Below are 23789 nucleotides of genomic sequence, written 5' to 3'. Positions count from 1 at the left end.
AAAAAAAAAATTAAAAAATCAGGTATCAAAAGTTCACACCAGCCAAACAATGTCTTTGATAGGAAAGAAAAGAATCATTATAGGGCTAAGTAACCCACCTCTCCATCCTGAAAAGGCTCTGCAAACAGCTTCCCAGCCTCTCCAGAGAGACCGAGTGATATCTTCAGGACAAAAATTATATCCCGGAAGATTTGAAGGGTCCTGCAACACTAAGTGGGCCAGTTTTTAGAGGGCAGGAATACATGGCTTGTCCAATGTTCAATCTATCAGACAATATTGTTGCTTTTTAAGAGAACTTTTTGTGAATTGCCCGCAGTATGATGTGGGGCTTTTGTTCCTGGTTTTGTTTTTAAGTCTTAATGCAGGTAGCTTCTGGGGTATTCGTACAGACTGCCATCTGTATGGGACCAGAAATCTATTGCTGTTGCTTCAGCAAAAGGTAGGGCCCTGGGGTAGCTCAACTTTCTTAAAATTTTTCTTCCTAGCATAGAGAATCAAAAAAATCCTCATCTTTGTAGTGTCATGCTGTTACATAAACAAAATTCTCTGCAATTATGCACTGAATATTAATACAAAAAAGGTTATCACCTATCTAGTCAGTGAAGACAAGACAGAATGCCTCTAATTTTCAATTAGCAAAACGTTAAATAGCTATTGACTGAGTAAAATTAGCTTATCCCCAGAACCCTCTAAATTGCTGTGCCTGCAGATGCTGCTGGCCACTGGGTACCTGAGGCAACCAACTGGGTATCCAAGCACAGTACTGATACATACATATGTCCAAAGAAGTTACCAGAAGTAGTTTTAGCCATTACAAAAGTTTGGTTTAATCTAAAATTTTTGTTTGCTATTCTGTGAAAAGTGACTCTACCTTCCACTCCCAGCTCTGCTTGATGGCATGTGTTACAGCCCTCCTTCAAATACCCGGCAGGTCCCAAGCCCCCTGCCTCAGCGCACTTGCCCAGAACGCCTGTCTAGCTGCAAAACTGTGGGGAAGGAAGGACAGGAGACCAATGGCCCCTGCCTCCCCCAGGATAAGGTGGGCTCATTTTTCCCTTTAACAACTAGTACACAAAGTAAAAACAAAGTAAATCCCCCCCTTGGAGAAGGGCCCGTCACAGCCAGAAGGCAGTTGTCTGAACGGCAGCGCTACCTGCAAAATCCTGCCGGAGCAGCAAAGGATTTACAAGGAGGAGCGAGGTTCACACCAAACCGAAGCACAACTGTGGCATATTGGCACATGCAGGCAGACCTCAACAGGCACAGACAGAACCACGCAGTGACTGTCTGGTGTAACTCTACAGGTCCTTTCTTCAAAAATTATCCATGAAAGACTTGAGTGTTTGGAATAAGAAAGAACTCCCAGACTTCAGAGTTCCTCCTCGTCTTAAATGCTTCATCAGATATTTTCGGCATTTTTTTTTTTTTCTTTTTATATCGGATTAGATACCTTCTGATACTCTCTTCTGAATTTAAACAGGCACACTGCATTGGACAGAAATCAACCGTACTTAGTATTCCTCCCTTTGCTCTAATCAGTTTGACAGGATCTCCCCTATATTAAAATTTTAACGTACATAATTCTCTTGCATGTAAAGTGTTATTAAACATGTTAATAAATCCTGCTAAGTTAATTTATTTTTTGGAAGATGATAACCTTGGAATAGACTTCTATGAAACTGGAAAAACTGCCAAAAGAAATACTGCCAAGATAACTGTGTAACTAGGTTAATCCTGGATTATTATTACTGTTATTTACATTAAGGAGTATCAGTATAATATCTTTTAAAAATTGATTTGATCTCTAACAGTAAGCTATGCTTAATTCTCAGTTTGCTAAATATGATAAAGAGTTTTAAGAACACTCATATTAAACTCAAGACATAACATTTTACAACTAAACAAGCCTGCAGACGAATACTTTTCTCCCTATAAAAACCAAAGCTGCACATTTGACTGTGCCACTCTCTTGACTGGGTCATTGATCAACTGAGAAATAATGGCACAGCACTGGATAAGGCTAGCAGTCCCAAGGTAAGATTGGTCTTCCTGGGTAGAAATGAAACTTTCTTGTTGTCTTGATTTGCCCAACTATATCCTAAACATACAAAAGTGTTCCAACTTTCTCATGTGGCCTTCATTCATGAAAGGCTCTGTTTTATGGGTTCAGGTTAATGGAGAGCAGAAATGAAAACAGCCTACTATCTTGAAAGGCATGAGTCTGTGTTGCTAAATGAATTAACTGATGAACTCTCGCACTTAAGAGCAGTCTTCAGCAATCTTGTTTCACACCTATAAAAACTGCGGACTAGTTGGTGTCCCTCAACTCCAGCAGTGCAAGGAATAGAAAAAGCCATTAAGAGGTTGTTATAAAAACCCCATATCGCTACACACGGGACCAGGAAACTCTGTATTGGTTTTGCACCAGCAGTATCAACCAGTTTCCCCTGTGGGGTACGCAATGTGGATCTGCGCCGTTGCATCCCAGCTCTAGGATGCTCTTCAACCAGTCTTAGGTGGTGTATCAACTGAAGCAAACCAGACGAGCCCAAAGACCACTCTGCTCTGTTGGCAGAGCTGACCTACCTTGTGTAGTGTCACACATATAGGCAGGACAAGGAAGAAAAAGTTCTGTCTTCATTGTGTCATACCACTGCACTGCAGTGTGTCTGGTGACAGCAAGCCCTCTTACACTCACGGGATTGCTGACCCTTTGATGAGCCCAAGAGGCATGCACATGCAAACAAATACACGCACACAGAGAACAAGTGTGTCTTTTGGTTTTTTTTGTTTTATTCACAATGCTATTTAGCTGCAGTAATTTTGAGACAAGCAACCCCATCATTTCACCCTGCGTGCTCTCTGAGAATAAGGCTTTCTGGACAGGGATTTGAGCAGCTGCTGCTTAGAAGAGAATAAAATTCAGGCTGCTGGAGGGGGAGGGGAAAGGGGGCAACAAACAACATTTGTTTAAAATCTGGCAGGGGCATCCTAATTAGATGAATTATTGGAGGGATCATCAGGACTGCTCCCCAAAGTGCCATAGGACCAGAGAGCCCTTATAGGACATGTTGGTTTAAGACTGCAAAAACGATCCCGAAGAGCACCATCACTGAATGCAGAACACTAAAGGCTCGTTTGTCTCAAAAATCACACTTCCCACACAGTGCCGTTGCTTACTTGCCATGTATATAAAGGTTGTAACAGTTAATCATTTAGACAGGGACAAATATTTATTCAGGGACTACCTTAACGTTGAATGTTATTTCCTCCATGACGTAAACTCGTTCAGGAAATGCTTTAGCCACCTCCTCCACACTGTTAAAATACTGCACTGGCTCCTTAATATCTCGGTCTTGTTCCAGCAGCTTAAACTGCCCTGAAAACAGATGATAAACAGAAGAGTTGTAAGATATTTATCTTGGACAACTGTCACTGTGGCAACTGCTGGCTCAACTTCTTCACCATTTTGCTCAGTCAATTTTTCCGGTTATTAGCAGCCAAACAAGACGACGAAAGATTGCAGAGAGTCTCCTGAACCTGTCATGAAAGACACCCAGTTTCACCAGGTCGGAACAAAAAGAACGTGTGGGAGCCAAAGTTAGATTAAAAAAAGATCCTTTTATCACATGCTCTCTAGAAATAGTAAATAACTATGAAGGCATTTGTGTTTGTGTACTTAATCTGGTGTAACAGTATCTGTACAGATAGCATTTTTTGGCCCTTAATATTAAAAGCTTTACAGAAAGAAAACACACCCATTACTATAAAACTTCAAAACAATAAACCTAGGGGGTTTGTTTTTGTTTTTAGTATCATCAAACAGCTGTTAAAAAATGCTAGGCTAAAACCCTTTTCCCCCTCGGCTTCCCTAAGAGTAGAATAGCACCTAACTTTCCTTAATCATAAACTAAGCCCTTTGAGAACTTTAGCTAACATAAGAAATTAAACCATACACATTTACAAACCTTTTGAAGGTGGTCGCCTTCAGAAAAGCATTAGAAAGAAGTGGTTTTTGCTGACTTTACCTCCCCCCAGCATGAAAGCCTTGGTTATTTTCTAAATCTTGTAAAAGGCAAGAACTAACACGGAGGCAGCCGCCCTGGGCAGACCTGCCAGGGACAGCCAGGCACATCAATCACTTCTGTGCACTACAAACACAAAGTTTAAAAGCTTTCTTTTATAAATACAGCAATAATGAAAGCTTAGATGGACATATTTGCTGCTTGTATGACTTAAACTTAAAATCAGTGGAGCGATCTTCCCAAATTTAGAAACATTAACTACTACTAAGTTAAAGGATGATCTCAACAAGAGAATAGCACAGCAAGACTCAATGTAAGAAACAACTCAAAAAAACAAGTAAAAGGCTGAGTAAAATCAATGGTTAGTGCATCTCCCGTAAATCACATTTTAAAATTAGCAAGGCACTGGATTATTGTTCCCAAACAGTGCTCAACTTCATTAAAATCCAATACATCAGAATATCAGCCACCTACAGAAATATTTTCTCACTCCTTCAGCATTTTTGTTTGCAACACCCTGCTGCCCCTATACATCCCCATCAGACTTGAGACTTTTGTGACACGTTCGGAGAATTCACCCACGCTAAACTATTTCAGGCCACCTAGCAGCAGAGAAGAAAACGAACGCAAGCTCAGCAAGTCCTGACGCCCCATGAGAAAGACCCGTCCCACCACCCTGCCAGGTGTATGCACACACACGTGCGCACCAAGAGAGGTAAGAGATCAAGGGGCTCAGCTCCTCCACCCAACCCCAGCACCCCGCTGACAGAGGCACACTCTTTTAATCAGTATGCTCGAGTACTGAGGTTGTAAGCCTAAATATCAACTTACAAGACAGAAGATTTCCTTTTATTGCCTTCCATACGTTTTGTCTTTCTAAAGCGACCACAGTAACATTGAAGTATTATCAGCAGGGTAGCTAAAGATGCTGGTACTTCCCACCACGAGACTATATTTTGCAACTGTTTAATAAACTTCACCACACTTCAAAAATCAGTTGCCTTGGAGTTTTCCTAACTCTGTGTCTGCTTCAGGACACACTATTATTTGAAGTTCAGCCAAGACAATTCAAGTGCTTCAACAACCAACACTGGGGTAGAAGCAGCAGGACCTTTGGTCCGACCTGCTAAAGCCACTCCTGTAGTATATTACAGTAATGTAGATGACTACAGGAATGTCTTCTCCAGGTCAGACCAAAGGTCTGCCTTGTGCAGGAGTCAATGACAGCTGTGTAAGGAGTACTTTAAGCACAATTAGCCATACCCCTCAGAGTCTCCTCCACACCTCTAGTAGGAACTCACAGCTCAAGGATGCCCAGAGCAGGGAGAGGTATCTTTGGGCTTAGTAGCTGCAGAGGTTTTTCTTCCTTGTAAATTTGTTTAATTGCTTACTGAAGGTATTTAAAACTTCCATTGTAGACATACATTCTATCTTGAAAAATTCTGGCAACCTCTTCTTTCACAGGCTCTACACTGCCTCCAGGATTAAAAGTAGAAATCTGAGGAGTGACAAAGCTACATCTGGCAGACGCTATGGGTAGCCATAGGAAACCTGACAGCGGGCAAGCATTTGGAAAAACACTTCGCACGCTCAACAGAAACGTGCCAGCGTCCTGAAGCTGAACTCCTCAACCTGTCTGCTCCGAGCCCCTTTCAGTGCAAAGCAACAGAGGGGCCAGGCAGCCGGCACCTCTGGGCTCAGGGAATCTGGACAATAAGCAGGGAGGTGCTCAGTAAGCCAAAGCTGGAAAGAGTGTTGTGACTGAAGCCCGGGGCGCAGACAGGGAGAGGTGAAGAGAGGAGAACTGTGTTTTTTAGTCCCCAGTCCGCCATATAGATGGTTTAAGTCCTGGTTTCAGGATTTCGCTGTCAGCCACATTCTAACCAAGAGGAAGATGCATTCCCTAGCTCTGCAAGTCCTTCCCCCTGCAGGCACCCCGCTTTCCTGCAAAGGAAATTCAGGTGTGCGGGGGAACAGAGTGAAGTCAGACCTCCTCCTGTGTGGAGTCAGGACGTGCCAGGACATCACGCAGCAGCAGGGACTATGAGTTGCACCAGGGAGCACCTGATAGCACACAAAAACTACTACCCCAGAGCGCAGAGGCAATGACCGTATTTCACAGAAAGTCACTAAGGCCGAGATGTTCTTAAATTTTACAGAAGTCATCACACAGCGTTTGTTGTCCATAGGCTGACCTGAGGCTGCTGCTCTCTCCTGCTTACTTCTGAATTGCTCCTCAGGGAGCATTGCTGTCCTCTTCGGCTACTGACACAGCCACCTGGATGCAACCCTAATTGATTGCCCAGTTTGGGATCCAAGGGTCTGATTTGCAGGATTCCCAGCTGTGGTTACTATTTGAGACAGGCTGTGATTACGATTTATAATGGCATTTATACTTTAAGTTCCCTGAACAAAAAAACCCAAAACCACAGCAAGTTTGAGTCACCTCAGACAGATCCAAATCCAAAATCCAGTGGGGTTACTTCTGATTTAACACTCCGCCCTCATATACAGAACGGAGTTGAATACGATACTGCATGGAAGCTACATAGTTTTTTGAAACTGTGAGATATTGCAGTGATAAAATTTTTCTAGTTCAGAAAGAAATTGAGAACTCTCACTTCAAAGCGGGAATTGAGTTGGGCACAGTAATGAGGTATGAATTCGCATGAACATGGAAGGAAAACAACATATTGGATAAGAATACATTATATGAACAATATTCATCCAGCACTTTGAATGAGACAGTGGTCTTTAATTCTAGGTTCTCTAGTTACTCTGTGTGGAAGCATAATAATATTATTTTACCATGACTATCATGCATTTAACAACAGATAGTCTGGTGGCAAGAAAGGGCCAGTTACCCACTGCAATCCAAACTTCCACAAAAAAGGCCCAAATTCCTCAGCACAGAACAAATGCTTTAGGCTCTGTGCAACTGGGAGCAGGGTCTGCTATCTATTGTAGACTTACACATGTTTCTGAAAAAAAGAAAAATCAGCTGGAGCTTTGCTTTGGTACAAAGAGATGCTCAGAACCGTCTACGTCGCTATCTGTGCCATCCTCCCCTTCCTTCAGCTGAGCCGTGCAAACACAAAGCCGTCTGTGCCTCCACTGCTAAAAAGCAGCAGTTCACGAGGAGGTTGACTACAGAGGAGTACACACAGATCCCAAAGCATATAATAGAAGGGCAGCATTAATCTCCCCCTGTTACGAAATCAAGAAGTATGCTGTGCATGGAAGCTGTCAGGGCTGGATGTTAAAATGCCTCTTCTTTGGAAAAGATGGTTTATAACTTGAGATTTTCTATAAGGAGTTTTTTGAAATTTATTTCCTCATTGAAAAAGGCAGACTTTTTTATTGGAAGGAGAGAAAGAAGGGCTGAAGAGGGGCCTGCAATACACATTTGAGCCAGATGTCAAGTAACTAACTAATGGGGAGGAAGGAGACAATTTCTTATTATGTTTCTCCCTGGTCTCTACTCAAGCTGCCACAAAAAAGACAGCATGGCTGAAATACAAGTTAAACGGACATAAGTCTGGCTTGACTGCACGTTAAAGTGGAATTTTATTACACTTCGCAAGAGGCAAGATTTCATCAGGAGACTTTACAAAACTGACAGCAAGCTTAAACAAATCACAATGCAATTAATTTAACTGTGTGTTAATAAGGAATTTAACAAAAAAATTTAAAGAAAATCTAAAGCTAAAACTATACTTTAATAGAAGTACCCCCATCTCTCTCTTACTAGCACTAAAAGAATAATGAAATGTTTCTCTAGTAAATCAGTGCAGGTTCAGAAAGATCAAAGGTTTGTCATACCTACACGGTCCACCGAGCAGGTGTGGTTACTTCTTTTGCAGCCAAATACAAGGGAGTAATGAACGACTACTGCAAGCTTTATATCTCTTTATCTTTCAGTCTGGCCTCTGGCAGGCACAGTATTGGAACAGTTTTACTCTAGTATATATTATCTTTGCAGATTATGAATTCTTATTTCCCTGTGAAGGTACTTACAGCAAAGACAGTAAATCCACTACTGCTGGAAATGAGTTTGGAAAGATAAAAAGGCAGGGAGAGACATAAACCAGGGCTTATCCTCCAGTTTATGGAGGCATTTATTAAAACCCAGTAGGAGCAGGAAGATCAGTCCATCTTCCTTCTTGCCAGAAGTTGTCCCTGCAACATCTGCGAGCAGAGGCATTAACCAGCCCTTTCTGTCCCAGCCTTTCGGTTGCTTCTGCTGCTTCCACTGCTTTGGCTCTTGCAGGCTTACATACATTCACAACTCCAACCCACCTCAGACAGGTTATTTTTGTAATACAGGATTCCCCTGGTTTTCGCAGCAACTTACCCCTCACCTCCAAATAGTCCAGCCATTTCCAAGAGTTCAGAATGTTTCCAAGACAGAAACACTCATTTTGTACTGTGTCTGTACTGTGCCTAGACCAAGGGAGTCCTTACCTATGGCAAGGGTTCACACACTGAACAGTCAAGTTTTCATGGATTTAAGGGATGAGAGCATGTATACGGTCATATACCAAAAAGAAAATCTGAGAAAAGAAATTCTGTAAAAGAAAAAAAAGTAGTTGCATGTCATCAGTAGGAAACATGGAAGGTCACTGAAACATCTGCTCAATTGCCTTAGCTGTTAAATGTTTCTCCAAGGAGGCAGGAGTTGTATTGTCTTTCAGCAGCTTTGATTATTTAGTAAGTCTCACATCTCTCTATGTGAAACTGTATGCAAAGCCCAGCGCTTCTCAAGAATGCACAGACGGCACAGCAGGGTAGCAAAAGTACTGCAGAGGTTTATGTTTCATATTATTTGTTGACTGCTGACGGCATTTCAGTATTTCAAAGAACAGCAGAGCTGACTCAAAAACAAAAGGCTCTCTACCTGCCAGAATACCACCATTTTGCAAAAAGACTATCTTTGTCTACATTTTTCAGCATTCCCATGCATCAAGCCGATAGGAAATAACTTTGTTTTCCTCCCCAAGAAGATGATCCTTGATATAACTGAGCGGAATTGAAGAGCATAAGCCTAAAGCATAAATAAGACATAATAAAGAAGGGCACAGAGAGGTGGCTTGCTGGGTATCAGGGAGAATGCAGTTACATGCATTGGAAAGTACACTTCAGCACGCCTGTTCTTAGATGGACCTGTATTGCCTTCAGCTGACAGTGTACACAACTGCCCTCAACGCCTGATGCAGAATTAAATTTGTCTCAGTGGGGGATGACGGAAGGAAATCTCAATTTATGTCCTCACTTGTCACCCCATCAACTAGATCATACGGTAGAGCTATTTTGTCCCTACCTAATCCTTAGACAAGGCAGCCAGTCAAGAGTGAGCATAGCAGACTGTAAAATAATAGATTAAGACATAATCCTAACACTTCTGCCACTCCAGCCTACATGTAATTTTTTTTTTTTTAAATCAGTTTTTTGTTTAGTTTGACATTTACCAAAATGTCTCTGTATAGAACCTACATGTGGCATTTTGTTGTTGCAAGAAGTGTTGTCATGGCAGTAGCTGTAGGTGTCTAGACCTGAAAAAGGGGAGAACAAAAAAAGAACCCATCACAATCTCTGATACAGCTATTACATGACTAACTGGAACCAAGATGTAAAGTTAATATTGCAGCTCTTTCGGGGACCTGTCACTAAGTAAATGGGAAAAGGTTTGTCAGACATGCAGAAGTAATGACGGAGTGGGAAATAAATGCCTTGCTTCGCTTTTCTCACCTTCCAGCTTGTTGAAACTTAGCGTTTGTTCACAGCTCTCCAGAGGAGAGAAGAGTGCCTGACCGCTCAGGTCCTCTGGAGCAGCAGAGCTGATGGGTCCCCACGGCAGAGGGGACAGTGCAGGGGGAAAAGACTCATCGCAGAGAGAAACTGCAAGTATAAACGGAATTACAGAACACTGTTTTCAACAAGGGGAGCAGACAGTAGTCCGCGAACGAGCTAGTGCAGACAGGCTCACAGCCCTACTGCCCACGGAGAAGACGGGAAAGCTAATCACCTGCTCCGCCACCTCTGGGTTCCCCGCTGAAGGAGCTGCTGACTTCACCTCAGGTTGGGACCTGGCAGCAAACCAACACGGATGCAATGCTATGGTAAGTTCATCCCCTCAGTCAAAGAAAGAGCAAGACAAACCAAAGATACAGCTCCATCCTTAACTGCTACGCTTATAGATTCTGTGAGCTACATAAAAAAAAGGTATGGGGGTCGAGAGGGAAGTTTTTCTGAGTCATTCATAAGAATTTGTCTATTTTCATATTGTAGCCTGCTGAAAGCATATAGGAAACTATAAAAGCGTGGACAATGCAGCAGGAAAATACACAACAAGAGTTGTGCTACACAGCTTCCAAAGGATAACGAGTGGGCCACAAACTAGAAAAGCTATGACCAATTCTTACATTATAATCATCATGAAATAGCTATGACACAGACTTTGAAGTACTGCTTCTGTTTTTTAAGAGCTGCCTGTCAGTACTTCTCCTTGAGGGGAGGGAGAGGGCGGAAGAAGAGGACCTCCTGTGGCCCCATCTGTACCCAATCTTCTGGAAATGTTGGGAATGTATTAAAAACCAGATGAAACATGAACTAGAGACATATCTAAGTAAACATAATACAATTAGAATTCATCGAGTGTACTAGAGCTAAACTTATGGCATTGCAAAGCAGAGGGCAAGGCACAATGGCACATTCAGTCAGTAGAGATTGTGCAACATTTCATGGGGAAGGAGCCCTTCAGAATGAATAGTTTTACTTCTCGGAAGTATTATGAAGATTTTGAAGCCTTAAATGCCTTTATTCCTCTCTGTGTTATGTCTGCGGTACAAATACCCATTCAACCAAGAGAGAATGAGTCGGGCATCACAACCTGGTGAGACGTGTCGAAGCAGAGCATCAGCACGCTGACACATCACCTGCGCGTATGCATACACACTGCAGGAGAGATCAAGGAAGGGAATCCAACCAGGTTTCCCACACAGCAACGCAATGCTTACTAATCAAAACCTCTAATCCTATGCTGGCAAAGCAGAGGGGATGGTACAGCCTAGCATTCTCTTTTGTCTTATCTTACTTTTATGACTCTTAAGCAGCATAACAAAAAAAATTCAATTCTGTTGGCAGCATAACAAAGAAAAATCAGTTCAAATGGTGACTGATGATAGCTTAAAGCAGATGTAACTCACAGATATTGCATGAGAGGGAATTTTAGGTTACAGATGATGTAAAAAGACAGACAGGGAAAACAAGCCTAACCTCTAACCTTTGTTTCATAAGTTATTATCATCACAAATACAAGATTACCACAATGAAATGTTCCATTTTACGGGGTCACATGTTTGAGTGTCTGGACTGTAAGTTAACTAGATTTAACTTACTCACTGGGTTATCATCTAACTTGTAATTAACAACATTTATTCCTTTCCCATGTGCTGCCAACAGACACCAAGAATATTCCATAGGCAGTGTGTTAGTTCACACGCTCAAGTGACCCTGCAGAGGACTCTGATGGTTACTGCACCGTCTGACTTTCCTAATTACCATTAACAAAAGCTGTTGCTAGTTTCCTGCTGAACAGTAAGAGTATAAAGACATGCACATGAAGATGGCATGCTCTCCTGGTGAATATCAGAGCTTATCCAGATCGCAGCAAAAAGAGAAAGAGAGAAAAGTTACAGAAAGCCCAACTAAACCAACCCAGAGCTTGCACGAAACAGTGTTGGGATGACCACGTTTAACAGCAGCTGCCCGATGACAAAAGCTTTTCTTATGTGACCACTAGCACTGTTCCCTTGATACCAGAGTGGAGGCCCACTTAGACCTCAGTTATGAAAATGGTAAGAGTCCCTGAAAGCTTATGGCTCCGACCTACTACAGCGGTATCCAGGATCCTTATGAGAACATCTGCTGGAACTGCCTGCCACCAGAGAGCAAGGTTTGATAAGAAGGTCAAGTCAACTTATCCCTCACCTAACAGAAGTCTCTAGCAAAACCTGCTGTCCTCTATATGAACAGCTGGAAAAGAAAATGAGGTAGAACCAAAGGTGAAAAAGTACGTGATTACAGTTCTTACTGTACTTGGAATCACTTGTCTTATTAAGCAAATACATTGCTTTCATTCATACATTAACACTGATTCAGGGCTAAAAATCAATCCTAAGGAGTGGAGACCCAGCTTAAATATGTCAATGCAAACGGAACATCAAACCTTGCACTGGATGGCAGACAAATCCCTTAACAGCATCTTACATTGTTCTGCCCAAGTAGATTTTCCTATTTTAGTGAAAGACATCACATACATTTAAAATTAAGAGGCAGCACAGACTTAATCTGCCTTTGGATCTATTCTTTAACTAGGTGATCTCCTCCCAGATCATCAGTATACACTCGTCCCAAGACATACAAACATTAAAAGAACAGGGTTGTCTACGATAGATTAACATTTAATTAAAGCACAGAAGAAAGTTGAGATGAGAGTAACAGGATAAACTCCTGATTAACATTTGAAATTAATATTACTAGTTTCAAGCAGGCTCAAACAGACCGTATTAGAATACCTGTTAAAGGTTAGCCAAGCATGCTGGGATTTTATATTACAGCTGCATCAAAAAAAATCTGCCTTTACACCATGGATTCCCTCACCTCATTAACACTGATTTCAGTAGAAATTATGAATGTGTAAGATTTCCTCTTTAATGCAGAAAGAGCAAACCCCCATTTTTTAATCAAAACAAAATTTGTGATCATTAGTTTGACGAAAACACAGTAATGCAAATTTGTTCTGTTTGGGCTGATGCCCCCACCAGCAGCGGTCCAGTTGTAGTTCATCATCTGCGTGACTCCAACTACCAAATGAGTACAGAAACCCAACTCCATCCTTCCCTTCAGAGGATGCCTCCTCATGAGAAATCCACACGGAAGAAACTTTTCTTCCCTTTCACTCTCCCCATCTTGGTTGCTAAATAGTGAACTTCAGTTTCTTGTGCAACTGAAGTGTCAATGAAAGAAACTAGAGTATTTTCTAAGGGCTGCAGTATTCAGGACCTGAGTTCAGTGCAGCTCTAGTTGAACAGATTCTTTTACTTTCAGTGTCTAAGTTTGTTCAAAAAGGTGAAGAGGATTTTTGCATTAATAAAAAGTATTTTAAACATAGACTGTACTTACAGAGAATAGTTCAATATGTCTTCTCATTACCTATGTATGCAAGTAAATGACTATATTTATTTGAGGTTAAGATAAAAAACAGACAGCATTCAAAAAAGAAATCCTGTCCACCAGTGGCAACAGAGAAATCTTACACTGACAGATCAAAGAGGCTTCATTCTTAGAGGAACAGCTGAGTTTGGAAAGAGGGCTAATGATTTTAGGGGACCAAAATTTGACTGCGCTGAAGAAAGCAAGCTTTTGCAATTTTAGAAACTACCAGGTCCCAACCTCTGTGTCAGGCCAGCTCTGAACTGTATTACTTCACTTTGCTGATTAAAAAAACTGGAGAGAGTTGCAACTATAGGGAGGAAGTTAAGATGTGCAGAAGCATATTTTTGGTCGTAACATGGATTTCAGAGATTCTAACCACGAGTGACTTGTGGATTTATACCAGACACAACTTTTTGGCTTTGGTAGCCATCTCTTAAAAAATAAATTTGACAGAATGAAAGTGGCTTTTCTAAACAACTTCATACACATTCTTCTATTTCTTGGCAAGTCAAAGCTTTTACTAAAACAACAGCAGCAACTGAGCTTAATCGTTAACTTTGCCTTATTGAGTAACAGCTTTTATTTATTTATTTTGCAAAAGCTTCAAAGTCAACACTCACCAAAACTCAAGCTCTTAGTGCTTCTGCCACAGTGCAAAGACACTTTCTTCAATCGCAAACCCACCACCCTTTATGCTTTCTGCTCTTTTGCTGACAGATCTTTTTCCTCCTGCTACTCCCACATGAGTATCCCCATTTCTATGGCCTGACTTTAGCACCATTCATTGCTTTCCTGCTTGCTGAGCAGCCTTTTGTGCCTTTCAGGTTCTGACCCCGTCCCATGGCTCAACGGGCCCCGGCACGAGTGTAGGACGGTGTGTAGTGAAATATTCCACCCGAGAAGGACAGTCATGTCGACAGTACTGCCTCTGGCAGGCACTTGCGCTGCAATAAACAAAGCTAAAGAAAAAGTGCATTCATGGAGCAGAAATCTTGAAAATGTACATAGATCAGTTTTGTATAAAAAGTGCTTTTGTTTCCTGTTCAGGAACAGGTTTTTTAATTAACTGAATGGGAGGAGTTGTAAAAACCAGGAACAATGACTGAGTCAGCAGCTCAGTCAGTTCTTAGTAGCTTACAGGGCTTTACATGAGACAGAATAAACATATTTCATTCAGAGTTAGACATTTTTATCAATGTGTAGAGAGACTTCAGAGCTTGGGCTTGGTAGCCTGAAAGACCGTCTGTGCATTATAGAGCAGCGTATTGTTTCAAAGCTCGTATCTAATTTACTTGCTGAATATACATGTGGTTTACAATCTCTAGCAGATTCTCTGTATCTTTTTCCTCCTCCTGTCTCTCTCTTTCAACTTAAATCTACTGAAGTATTGCACTCGAATTACTGGAGAGCCTGTTGATCAAATAGTTCCCAACATTTGGGTACCAGCAATGGAAAGGAGGGGTTGTTGTTCTTCTATGTGCTTAAAAAGACAATTTTCTTAGGAAAGGTACTGTCGCTTTGTGTCATCAATGCCTGGCGCAGACTGTAGCTTAGCTTACATATTTACAAAGTGTTTAAATTAGGAAGGAATTCAATTTATTATAGCTCTGACCACCAGCAGTCATGAGCGAGTTCTGAAAAACAAGTTCACTTTACTTCTGGAACAGATTAGACAACATATTTAAAACTGAAATTAAGCCAATTTCCAAAGAAACTCCTTAATTACACAATAGATCTGGTTTATTCAACTAAAGTCTCCTGTCAAGTACATTTATGCTACAGCTAAAATGATATTAAAGAGAATTTAAAACAAGTGTAGAGCCAAAATAATACATGATCTGAAAATCACCTTAATGAAATACATGTAGTAGCTTATGCTCCAAAAATTGTCATCCATAACATTGGAATATCCATCCAGTATGCAAAGTAACTTGCAGCAAGCAAACATTTCTAATTTTTTTTGGTTTAGGATCAGCAGCCACATTTATACCATTGCCTCAGCTGAGAAGCAGAAGGTGTTTGGATACCCGTATTCTGCCCGAGGTAAGCCATCTCTTCACTCACTCTGTATGAATGCAACAGAGTTTCTGTCAGAATTGCTTGTCTGGTTTCCAGTACAAGAGGACATTGATTCAGCGTTGTGCAATTTATCTACAAAGCAGACAAAGCTCTCGATTACAGCTCAAGATGAATGAAGGCAGCTTGTAAGAATGAGCATTTTGGCATACGTTCACAGCATGTGCTAAAGTGTCACCAAAAAAATGAAGGGGAAAAAAAAAAAAGGAAAAGAGATGAGCTGAAAAGGTGGGTGAATAGGGATCGTGGGTAAGAGCACACTGCTTCAGCACTGCCACTTCATTTAATTGTCATTGCTACCCTAAAAAGCAACAAAGACAATAAATCTAAAAGTCAAATCTAAGCAAGATACGCATCTGCCTCAGTTCTCTTGAATGCATTCCATCACGCACATTTTGTTTCATTACCTTAAATAAGGTGGGTACCATCTAAACCCCTCTCTGGCAGTTCAAATGACCATAGATGAATCCAAAAGTGTCGTGGTTTAGCCCCAGCCGGCAGCTAAGCCCCACACAGCCGCTCGCTCACTCCCCCCTGCTGGGATGGGGGAGAGAATCGGAAGAGCAAAAGTGAGAAAACTTGTGGGTTGAGATAAAGACAGTTTAATAGGGAAAGCAAAAGCCGCACACACAAGCAAAGCAGAACGAGGGATTCATTCACTCCTTCCCATGGGCAGGCAGGTGTTCAGCCATCTCCAGGAAAGCAGGGCTCCATCACGCATAACGGTGACTTGGGAAGACAAACGCCATCACTCCGAACGTCCACCCCTTCCTTCTTCTTCCCCAGCTTTATATACTGAGCATGACGCCATATGGTACGGAATATCCCTTTGGGCAGTTGGGTTCAGCTGTCCCAGCCGTGTCCCCTCACAACTTCTTCTGCACCCGGCAGAGCATGGGAAGCTGAAAAGTCCTTGACTAGTGCAAACATTACTTAGCAACAACTAAAACATGAGTGTGTTATCAACACTGTTTTCAGCACAAATCCAAAACATAGCCCCATACTAGCTACTATGAAGAAAATTAACTCTATCCCAGCCAAAACCAGCACAAAAAGGTATAAAGAAACAGAATGCCCAGCCAATTTTTCCCTCTTGTAAGATGTCTGCCAGCTTGCTGAGAGCCAAACGAAACCAGCTAGTGGGGGCAGCCTAGCCTAAAACAGCTTGACAGAAAATAAATGCTACAGACTACACATGGGGTGGTTTAATTTCAGAAGTGTTTTTAGAAGACCACTTAGGGGATTTTGTTTTCTCCATGTAAATGATAACTCATGATTTAAAGAGTTGTACTATGCCTTGCTAATGCTTTCTGAAATGCTATTGAATATTTTATCCTACATGTGTTTCTAGTGAAACCTTCTCGCTAATATTGGTTTGGGGCATCTCCGGTTGAAAGCCATTTTTGCACCAATTCCATTTTGTAGCCTTTCACAGAAAGGGCTGTGAAGTGGTAATTATCGGAGTGGCTGGCCGCCTATTTGTCTTTGAATGCACACGGACTTCCCCAGCTGCTAGATTATCATGAGATATGTTATTACATACTGATTTCTAAGTACACAAGCTAACATTAGCAGCTGCAAATGCTCCAGAGAAATTCTGTGCTTTAAATTTCTGCAAAAGAATTTTAGTTTTAAAACAAGGTGATCTTAAATCTACCTCTAGGATTAAGAGAAATACTATTAATATTTTTGGTTTAAAAAAAAAGTTATTCCTTGAATAATGAAACTAAATCAATACCGAGCAGTTTGTGTTAGCACATAGATTTAAGGTTGTGAAGATGCTGTGGATGGAAAAAAAGGATATTAGGGTTTCAGACACTTAGAATTGGTTACTGTAGATATTTAGAAACAGAGACAGAAGATGCTTGGAGACCAGAAAAACTGGGACATCCCAAGCTAAAAGCAACTCAAACCCAAAAACCATCAAAAGATCAGTCTTTGCTAGAGTTACCACAAAGTATTGAAAAAGTTTTCCCAACTGCCTAATGTTCCTTTCAGGAAAATGACTATTTCAGCTGAGATTTCTGAACATAGGGAGTAGAAAGGCAGACACAGTTAAGAAACCCTACCTTTGAAATGACATGAATTGCAGTCCTTGAAGCAGTAATTTCCTAAAAAAGTCCTTTCCTTCCTTTTTCAACCGCACTACTGCATACCCAGCAAAAGCAAAGCCCAGCATCATACATGGCCTCCCACACGCCAAGCCTCCACAGACACACAGCGGCACAGTCGCTACCACGCTGCAAAGGATGACTTGGAGAAGGATCACCTCCTCCAAGGAAGCACCCCAACACTTCTCTTACCCCTTCAGTCTGCCACGCCGAGCTGCCTTGAGGGGACCGAGTATCTATCCTGCCAAAACCCCGCCATTGAAAGTGACGGTCTTTACCACTGGTGAACGTGGCCAACGGGATGTGCTGGGCTCATAAAAAGTACCCACAGCTATGGCTTACTCTGACTGGACATACGGCACCACAGCTAACAGGCTTATCTACAAATGCCTGCTTAACTAAATTAGTATAAAACATGTTTAGTTAAATCACTGGAAGGACTGTGACCAGCTAAGCCAAGCCAGGTACAATCTGGTTTACAATCTGTGTCATCTTATCTGCTGGGCTGCTCTGACTGAGGGATGTCAAAGCGGGCAATTCCAGGGTCCTCACCTTTCTTCCCTGCAATCACTCTGCTTTCTTTGAGAACAACATGCAGGCTTCCCCAACCACTCTTCAGCCTGAATTGCCCAAGTGGCTGGGAGCCTAAATACCTATAAAAGTTACTTAATCTCGTTGCTACAGGCTACTCTTCACCACACCCTAGCACTGCACTCCTGCCTGCTACAGGCTCCTCATGGCTGACCAGGCAGCTCAGTTGCCAGCTCCAGAAAGACTCAGCTGAGCCAACTCTCCGAAAGCTGTATGCCAGCTGACCCAAGGTTTTCCTTGGACAGGAGTCAGAAAACCACTCTGCACACTTTCCATCTGATTCACATTAAACGAGCCTTAGGATAGCCAAACACCACGAAGCAACAAACGTCTGTGGTATGATAAAAGGTGGCTCTTTTTCACTTTCCGCAGTAGAGAAGATGCGTGGTGCACCTAAGCAGAATGGAGGCATGCAAGTGTCACGTATGCTATCACACACATCTGCTTCCTTGAACCGCATGCCTGACAGCAGTAAGGCAGATATGGCAGCGCCGGGTTTCATCCTCCGCAGCTCAGGACGTCTTCCAGGGACCCCGGCACGCAGACCTTGGTTGCTATCACATGCTGGGCTGCTGTTGCTTCCCCGCTATCGTTAAGCGGGCAAGCCAGGACACACTGTGATGTTAGACGTCCATGGTGCTGTGTGGGCAGACCCTACGTGCCTCACTTCAAGGGTTTCTAGGAAAAGTCTAATGCCATGGCAGACAGCTGATCCGTGAAGCCTGCATACATCTTTGTGCAGAGCTGAAGGCTTAGCGTGGCCCTTCATATTTTACTTACTCACTTCTTCCCTGGCAAACGTCATGTGTGCCAATTCCTCCCTGTTCCCCTTCTCCCTTGCTCAGAATTATTTCCCTCTGAAGAAAAGGAAAAGCAAGCAAACGAATATGTTAAAAATATCTTCTGTGATTCTCCTCTAGGAAGTAGTATAGCCAGGAATCAGTATGACCCAAATTTCATAGTAAATGTGTGAAATGTACAGTAAAGATATCTATGCTACTCAAAATTATTTTTTTCTTCTACCATTAAAGAAAAGCTTTAGAGTTAATATTGAGAGAAATGAAAGTTAAAAGCATTCTTCAGAGTAATAATAGAGGATGAGTTTATCTATGACCACATAGCACACCACTCTAATGATCAGCAAAAAAAGGAAGGTTAATTAGAAAATAAATTGAGCCAGATACCAATCCTTCACAACAGAAAAGCTATAATATTAGCAGCTTACATATACCAGCAATATCAAAACCACACACTTGAGATCTTTGTGCAAGATTATAGCATGAAGCACTATGGGCTAATCCATGAATGCCAGACAATTTAATTACATTTTCTACTGAAAAATTAAACCATATGTATAGCTCATCAGATCAAGCTTTCTAACATGTTTCTGCTTTTGATATCCAACATCTATCTGAAAATGAGATTTTCGTTTCCCTTAAGAAATCTGATTCCACCTCCATGGCCAAACTCAAGCAGCGCTGATGGAAAGAAGGGAAAAAGAGCAAGTGTCAGGTCATCTGACTTAGCCTTATAGCAGAGTTCAACCTCTAAATAGTAAAAATGTTAGAATACAACAACTCTTTCTTTACAGGTGAGGACAATAGGGCAATGCAAGAATAATCAGATTTTTTTTCCCCCCAGAAAGATATCCTAAATTTTCTTAATTTTCTTCCCTCAGGTCCACAATTAGTTAGGGCCTCAGCCCTCATTAAACAATTCCTCCAACACTATAGTGCTATCTCACTAGTTTTGGCTGTCTCCTTGCAAAAACCATGTAGAAGGACTGCATGCGTGCAATGTAAAGACAAAGAAATGACAAAAACACATCTGCGGCATCAGCTCTTCTGCCATCTTCATCACCTGATGTCACTGAGCAACATGAAGTGCGGTGAGCTTTAGAAACCTGCCCATCATGAAGATCTGGGCAATGGCACAGTGCTCCAGCTCCTATCAGGTGAACAACATCTATACTGAAGAGAAGCACATGAGTAGGGATTTAACCCCAAAATTGCTTGCTGTAGGTGTTATTCTTACAAAGTTGTTACACCAATAAAAAGTGCTTTTCTGAAGGAAGAACGCAAGCCTGCATATCCCATTCTGTATTTTACCTTATGCTGGCAATTTGCTTGCCCATTTTTTCAGTAGCGTCTTTCCAAAGGATCTTAAACTTTCAATGAAAACTTTATTTCACTGAGTGTGCAGAATAGTCCTGTGTTCAGAAAATTGGTTAAACTTTTCCACCCCTCGTACAGATCTGAAGTTTTAGAGTTATTTCTTTCTCTTCTGCAGCAGAACTATCCTGAGATACTTTCTCAGTGCTCTGATGCCCACAGAAGGGATGCCCGCATACACGTGTACTCAATGCCCCCAACTAGGGCTGGATAACCCTACACCTTGGTGAGCAACTTGAGTTCATGCTACCCCTCTTCTGTTTCATTTGAGCTAGCGATTTAAATCCAGTCTCCCACATCCCAACTACAGAATCAATCTTTCTGCCTGTCAGAACCATATATACATTTCAAAAAAAGTGAACTGTTCCAAATAATCCTTGGGGCAGAGCAGCTGATTACATACCCTTACGGTCAGGGAACTGTGAACATGGGAAGCAAATTTCAAGCCACTGCTTCAAATCCAGCAGGGCAGGAAATGCATGAGCATGCACATCTTATATGTTACATGCTAAAGCTTTAAATTGCCAGAAAATTGTACCATACAAAAACTTTTCTATTTCCACTGTGGATCCAAGAAGCCTTTCAATAAAGAAAACAAACTTCAGATTGAACTCAACATGATCCTGCAATAGTTTCAACAGGTCAGCATTCCCAAGAAAAAATGGAATAGCTGAAAATTAATTCTGCCAACTCCAGTTTCAAACCGCTATGAAGGGATCATTATGAATATTCGCTCACAACATTCACCCACACTTATACTAATGGCCTGTATTTGACTACAAATTTCCTGGTGACGGAAATGCAATACAAAGCAACAACAAAATGTCTTGCCCACGCTGCCGTCAATTTACCAGAAAAAAATTAACCTGCATCCCGCTGGTTCAAGAAAAGTTTCATCAATACACGTCAGACAGCAGGATCTGGAGCTGTGTATATGGTCTTTTAATGATTTCCAAGTAGTGTTTGCTTATTACAGTAATTAAAATAATAGCTCAATCCTTTCAGGGTCGACAGTTTCCTAAAAATTAAACTGCTTTATTTCAGCTTCATCCACCACCAAGAGTAGGAAGTCATTCCTACCCCAGAAGGGGGTTCCTTCTCACCAGGCAACTGGCAGGATAATCCCAGATGCTGCGGCGTTCGGAGAAGCCAGCCAGCACAAGGGGTGCATTGTTAGAAGCCCCCTGCCTTGCAGGGGCACCCTGGCTGCCCTCAGGGCAAGGGTTCAAAGGCTTTACACAAAGCAGTGGAAGGGGCGAGCTGCAATTCACCCTCTGCCCTGCTTTTTCTCCTTGCCTGGGGTGCCGGAGCTGGTGCACTGGAGACAGGTTTCAGGGATGAGGTCTCCTCCGCCTTGGCTTTCTGTGCTCGTCTGACTTGACAGCAAACTCTCCTGAAGGCTGGTGGCAGAGGGAGGGCTGGGGCTGCGTTTCCCTCCCTGTCAGGACTAGTCCCACAGGAGCAGACGCAGTTAAGCTATTACATAGAAGGGAGTTTTGTTTTCCTTTGGCATCAGAACTGATACAGAGAATCAAAGGGAGGATCAGCACTAAAGATTTATTTGTATATGGAGGGGAAATTCAGAAGCCATTGTAACTGTTTACAGCAGGTTGAAAGAATAATCCAAAGATCAAACATTGTGCTGACAGATATCCAGATGGCATTTGTAGGCAAACCTCGACACCTTTAGCCCAGCTAAGTTTCATTAACGGTTACATATCATTTCAGGATTTTATTTCTAATATTTAAAAAGCACCAGATTATGAAGGTTTCAGAGAAACCGGAGTCATCCTTCCCCCCTCCCCTGACTTCACTTTGTGACTGAATTAAATTTACTTGGCAGAGCAAAACAGTTCAAGCAACTGGTGCAGATGACAAAGAGGGGAATGGAGGAAAAGGTGTAATGCACTGGGGAATTAAAGGCTGCTGCTCTGTTCCCAGACAGAGCTTCACAGAGTTCCTGCCAAGTTACTCACTGCCAGGAACAGGAGAGTAACTTCCAGAGTGCTGGAAAAGTCAAAACACACATACAGTAGGAGAAGGCAGGTCCATCACCTTGTACCCAAACACTTAATTCTTCCTACATAGACTCACTCTGGTAACTTCTATTGTCATTTGAAACCCCTGTGTCTAGGAGGATGATGGCAAGCCACAGCAAGGGATGTTTCCCTACCAGATACAAGAGCAAGCCAGGGGTGATGTGTCAAGGACTCGCAGTATCCCGGGGAGGTCACTCTCTCCTCATTGGCATCAGGGCACAAGTACTCAGACTTGTTTTAAGACAAAGAACCACAAAAGTTGAAAATATCCATCCATGATTTGTATGAATTAAAAGTTTACCAGGCAAACCCTTTCTTTCTTCAGCCCCATTTTGTGATACCAAAACTTCTGTACTTTTGTACCAATGCATCACTGGCCACACCACTGACAGCTTTTTCATGCACGGGGTATGGACAGAGTAGAAACACTTCATGTTTTTCTGTCTATCCAGCTAAATCATTCCAGATTGCTGCAGGAGGTAAGAAAGAGTGAAAAAGTAGCACTGAATCCTTCCTTTTCATATAATGACACTGAAGTTAAAAATAGATTTATAAAATATTCGTAATCCTTAATCTCCCTTCAAATCAAAGTGATGGCTAGATTCACTAGTGATTAGAGACCCCAAGAGATTGATTTGTAAATGGCTGGCTCAGACTCTGCTAAATCCTCCTTCTTTTTATTTAGCCAGTTTGCTGACCTGGAAACTATTCAAAGCATAAATTTTAATGAGAAAAATATCCAACCACCTCCAGCACATTAAACCTCTGTAATAGACATTATAAAGGGAAAAAAAATAAGGTGTTTCACACAACACTGGGGGGGAGGGGAGACCCTTTCAGCAGCAGACGAGTTCAACGTTGAGAAGAGGCCTAAATCTTCCATACAGGCAGTGTGTTTTGTAGTTCCCTGCACAACTAATCTGTTGTTACTTATTCTTTTTCCTTCAGTATAGATGGACCCTGTATAGCAGGGAATAGGGTTTTGGAGAACAGCCCTCATTTTGTTCAGTACAATACAGCCTTCTCAACTCTTACACTGCCACTTGAACCCTCAAATCGTACACAGGCGCGAGAAGGACAATTTTGAAATGAATAATTGATTTTAGTCTCCTTTGGGTGTAATGCCACATCCCAACTAAGGGCTGGTAAAAACTTTTACATAATATTTTCCACGCCTGCTAGTTTATACAAACACACCCTATGGGTATTTCTTGGCTTTCCAGGAAAAGAGACAGTTACTAAAATACTGAACAGATTTCCAATCCGATGTTCGGTGAAGGTCGGAGAGGAAGGCATTAAGTGTCTGCTTGCACATGACTAATTAGTGTCCACTGCAGACTAGTGGATAGCTGCATTTGTCTAAGGAAAAGGTTTTAGGCTTTATCATTGACATTTTAGATCATAGCCAAGGAAGGCTTGCTGATCTACCGTGACTCACATGGATTAATATTTCCCATAACAAATTTAGTAATACAGAAAGAAGTATAAAAGTGCCCACAATAACCCAGAATAAAAAATTTCCCACTGAAAGCCATTTTTGGTGAATGCTGATATTTTTAT

The 23789-nt window shown here is 41.9% G+C and overlaps 1 protein-coding gene across 1 annotated transcript in view; it reads right to left on the bottom strand.

Annotated features, from left to right (window-relative positions):
• Nucleotides 1-23789, bottom strand: part of GAREM1 (GRB2 associated regulator of MAPK1 subtype 1) — a 105652-nt gene that overhangs the window by 22376 nt on the left and 59487 nt on the right. Inside the window, exon 3 of the mRNA XM_072852560.1 lies at nt 3249-3379. Within this exon, the coding sequence (XP_072708661.1) occupies nt 3249-3379 (131 nt within the window). The remainder of the gene's footprint in view (nt 1-3248; nt 3380-23789) is intronic.

Source organism: Ciconia boyciana, chromosome 2 (genome assembly GCF_034638445.1).
Source record: "Ciconia boyciana chromosome 2, ASM3463844v1, whole genome shotgun sequence".
NCBI classification, from domain to species: domain Eukaryota; kingdom Metazoa; phylum Chordata; class Aves; order Ciconiiformes; family Ciconiidae; genus Ciconia; species Ciconia boyciana.
The sequence above is the reverse complement of the archived record's forward strand: the minus strand, read 5'-3'. Positions and strand labels throughout refer to the sequence as shown.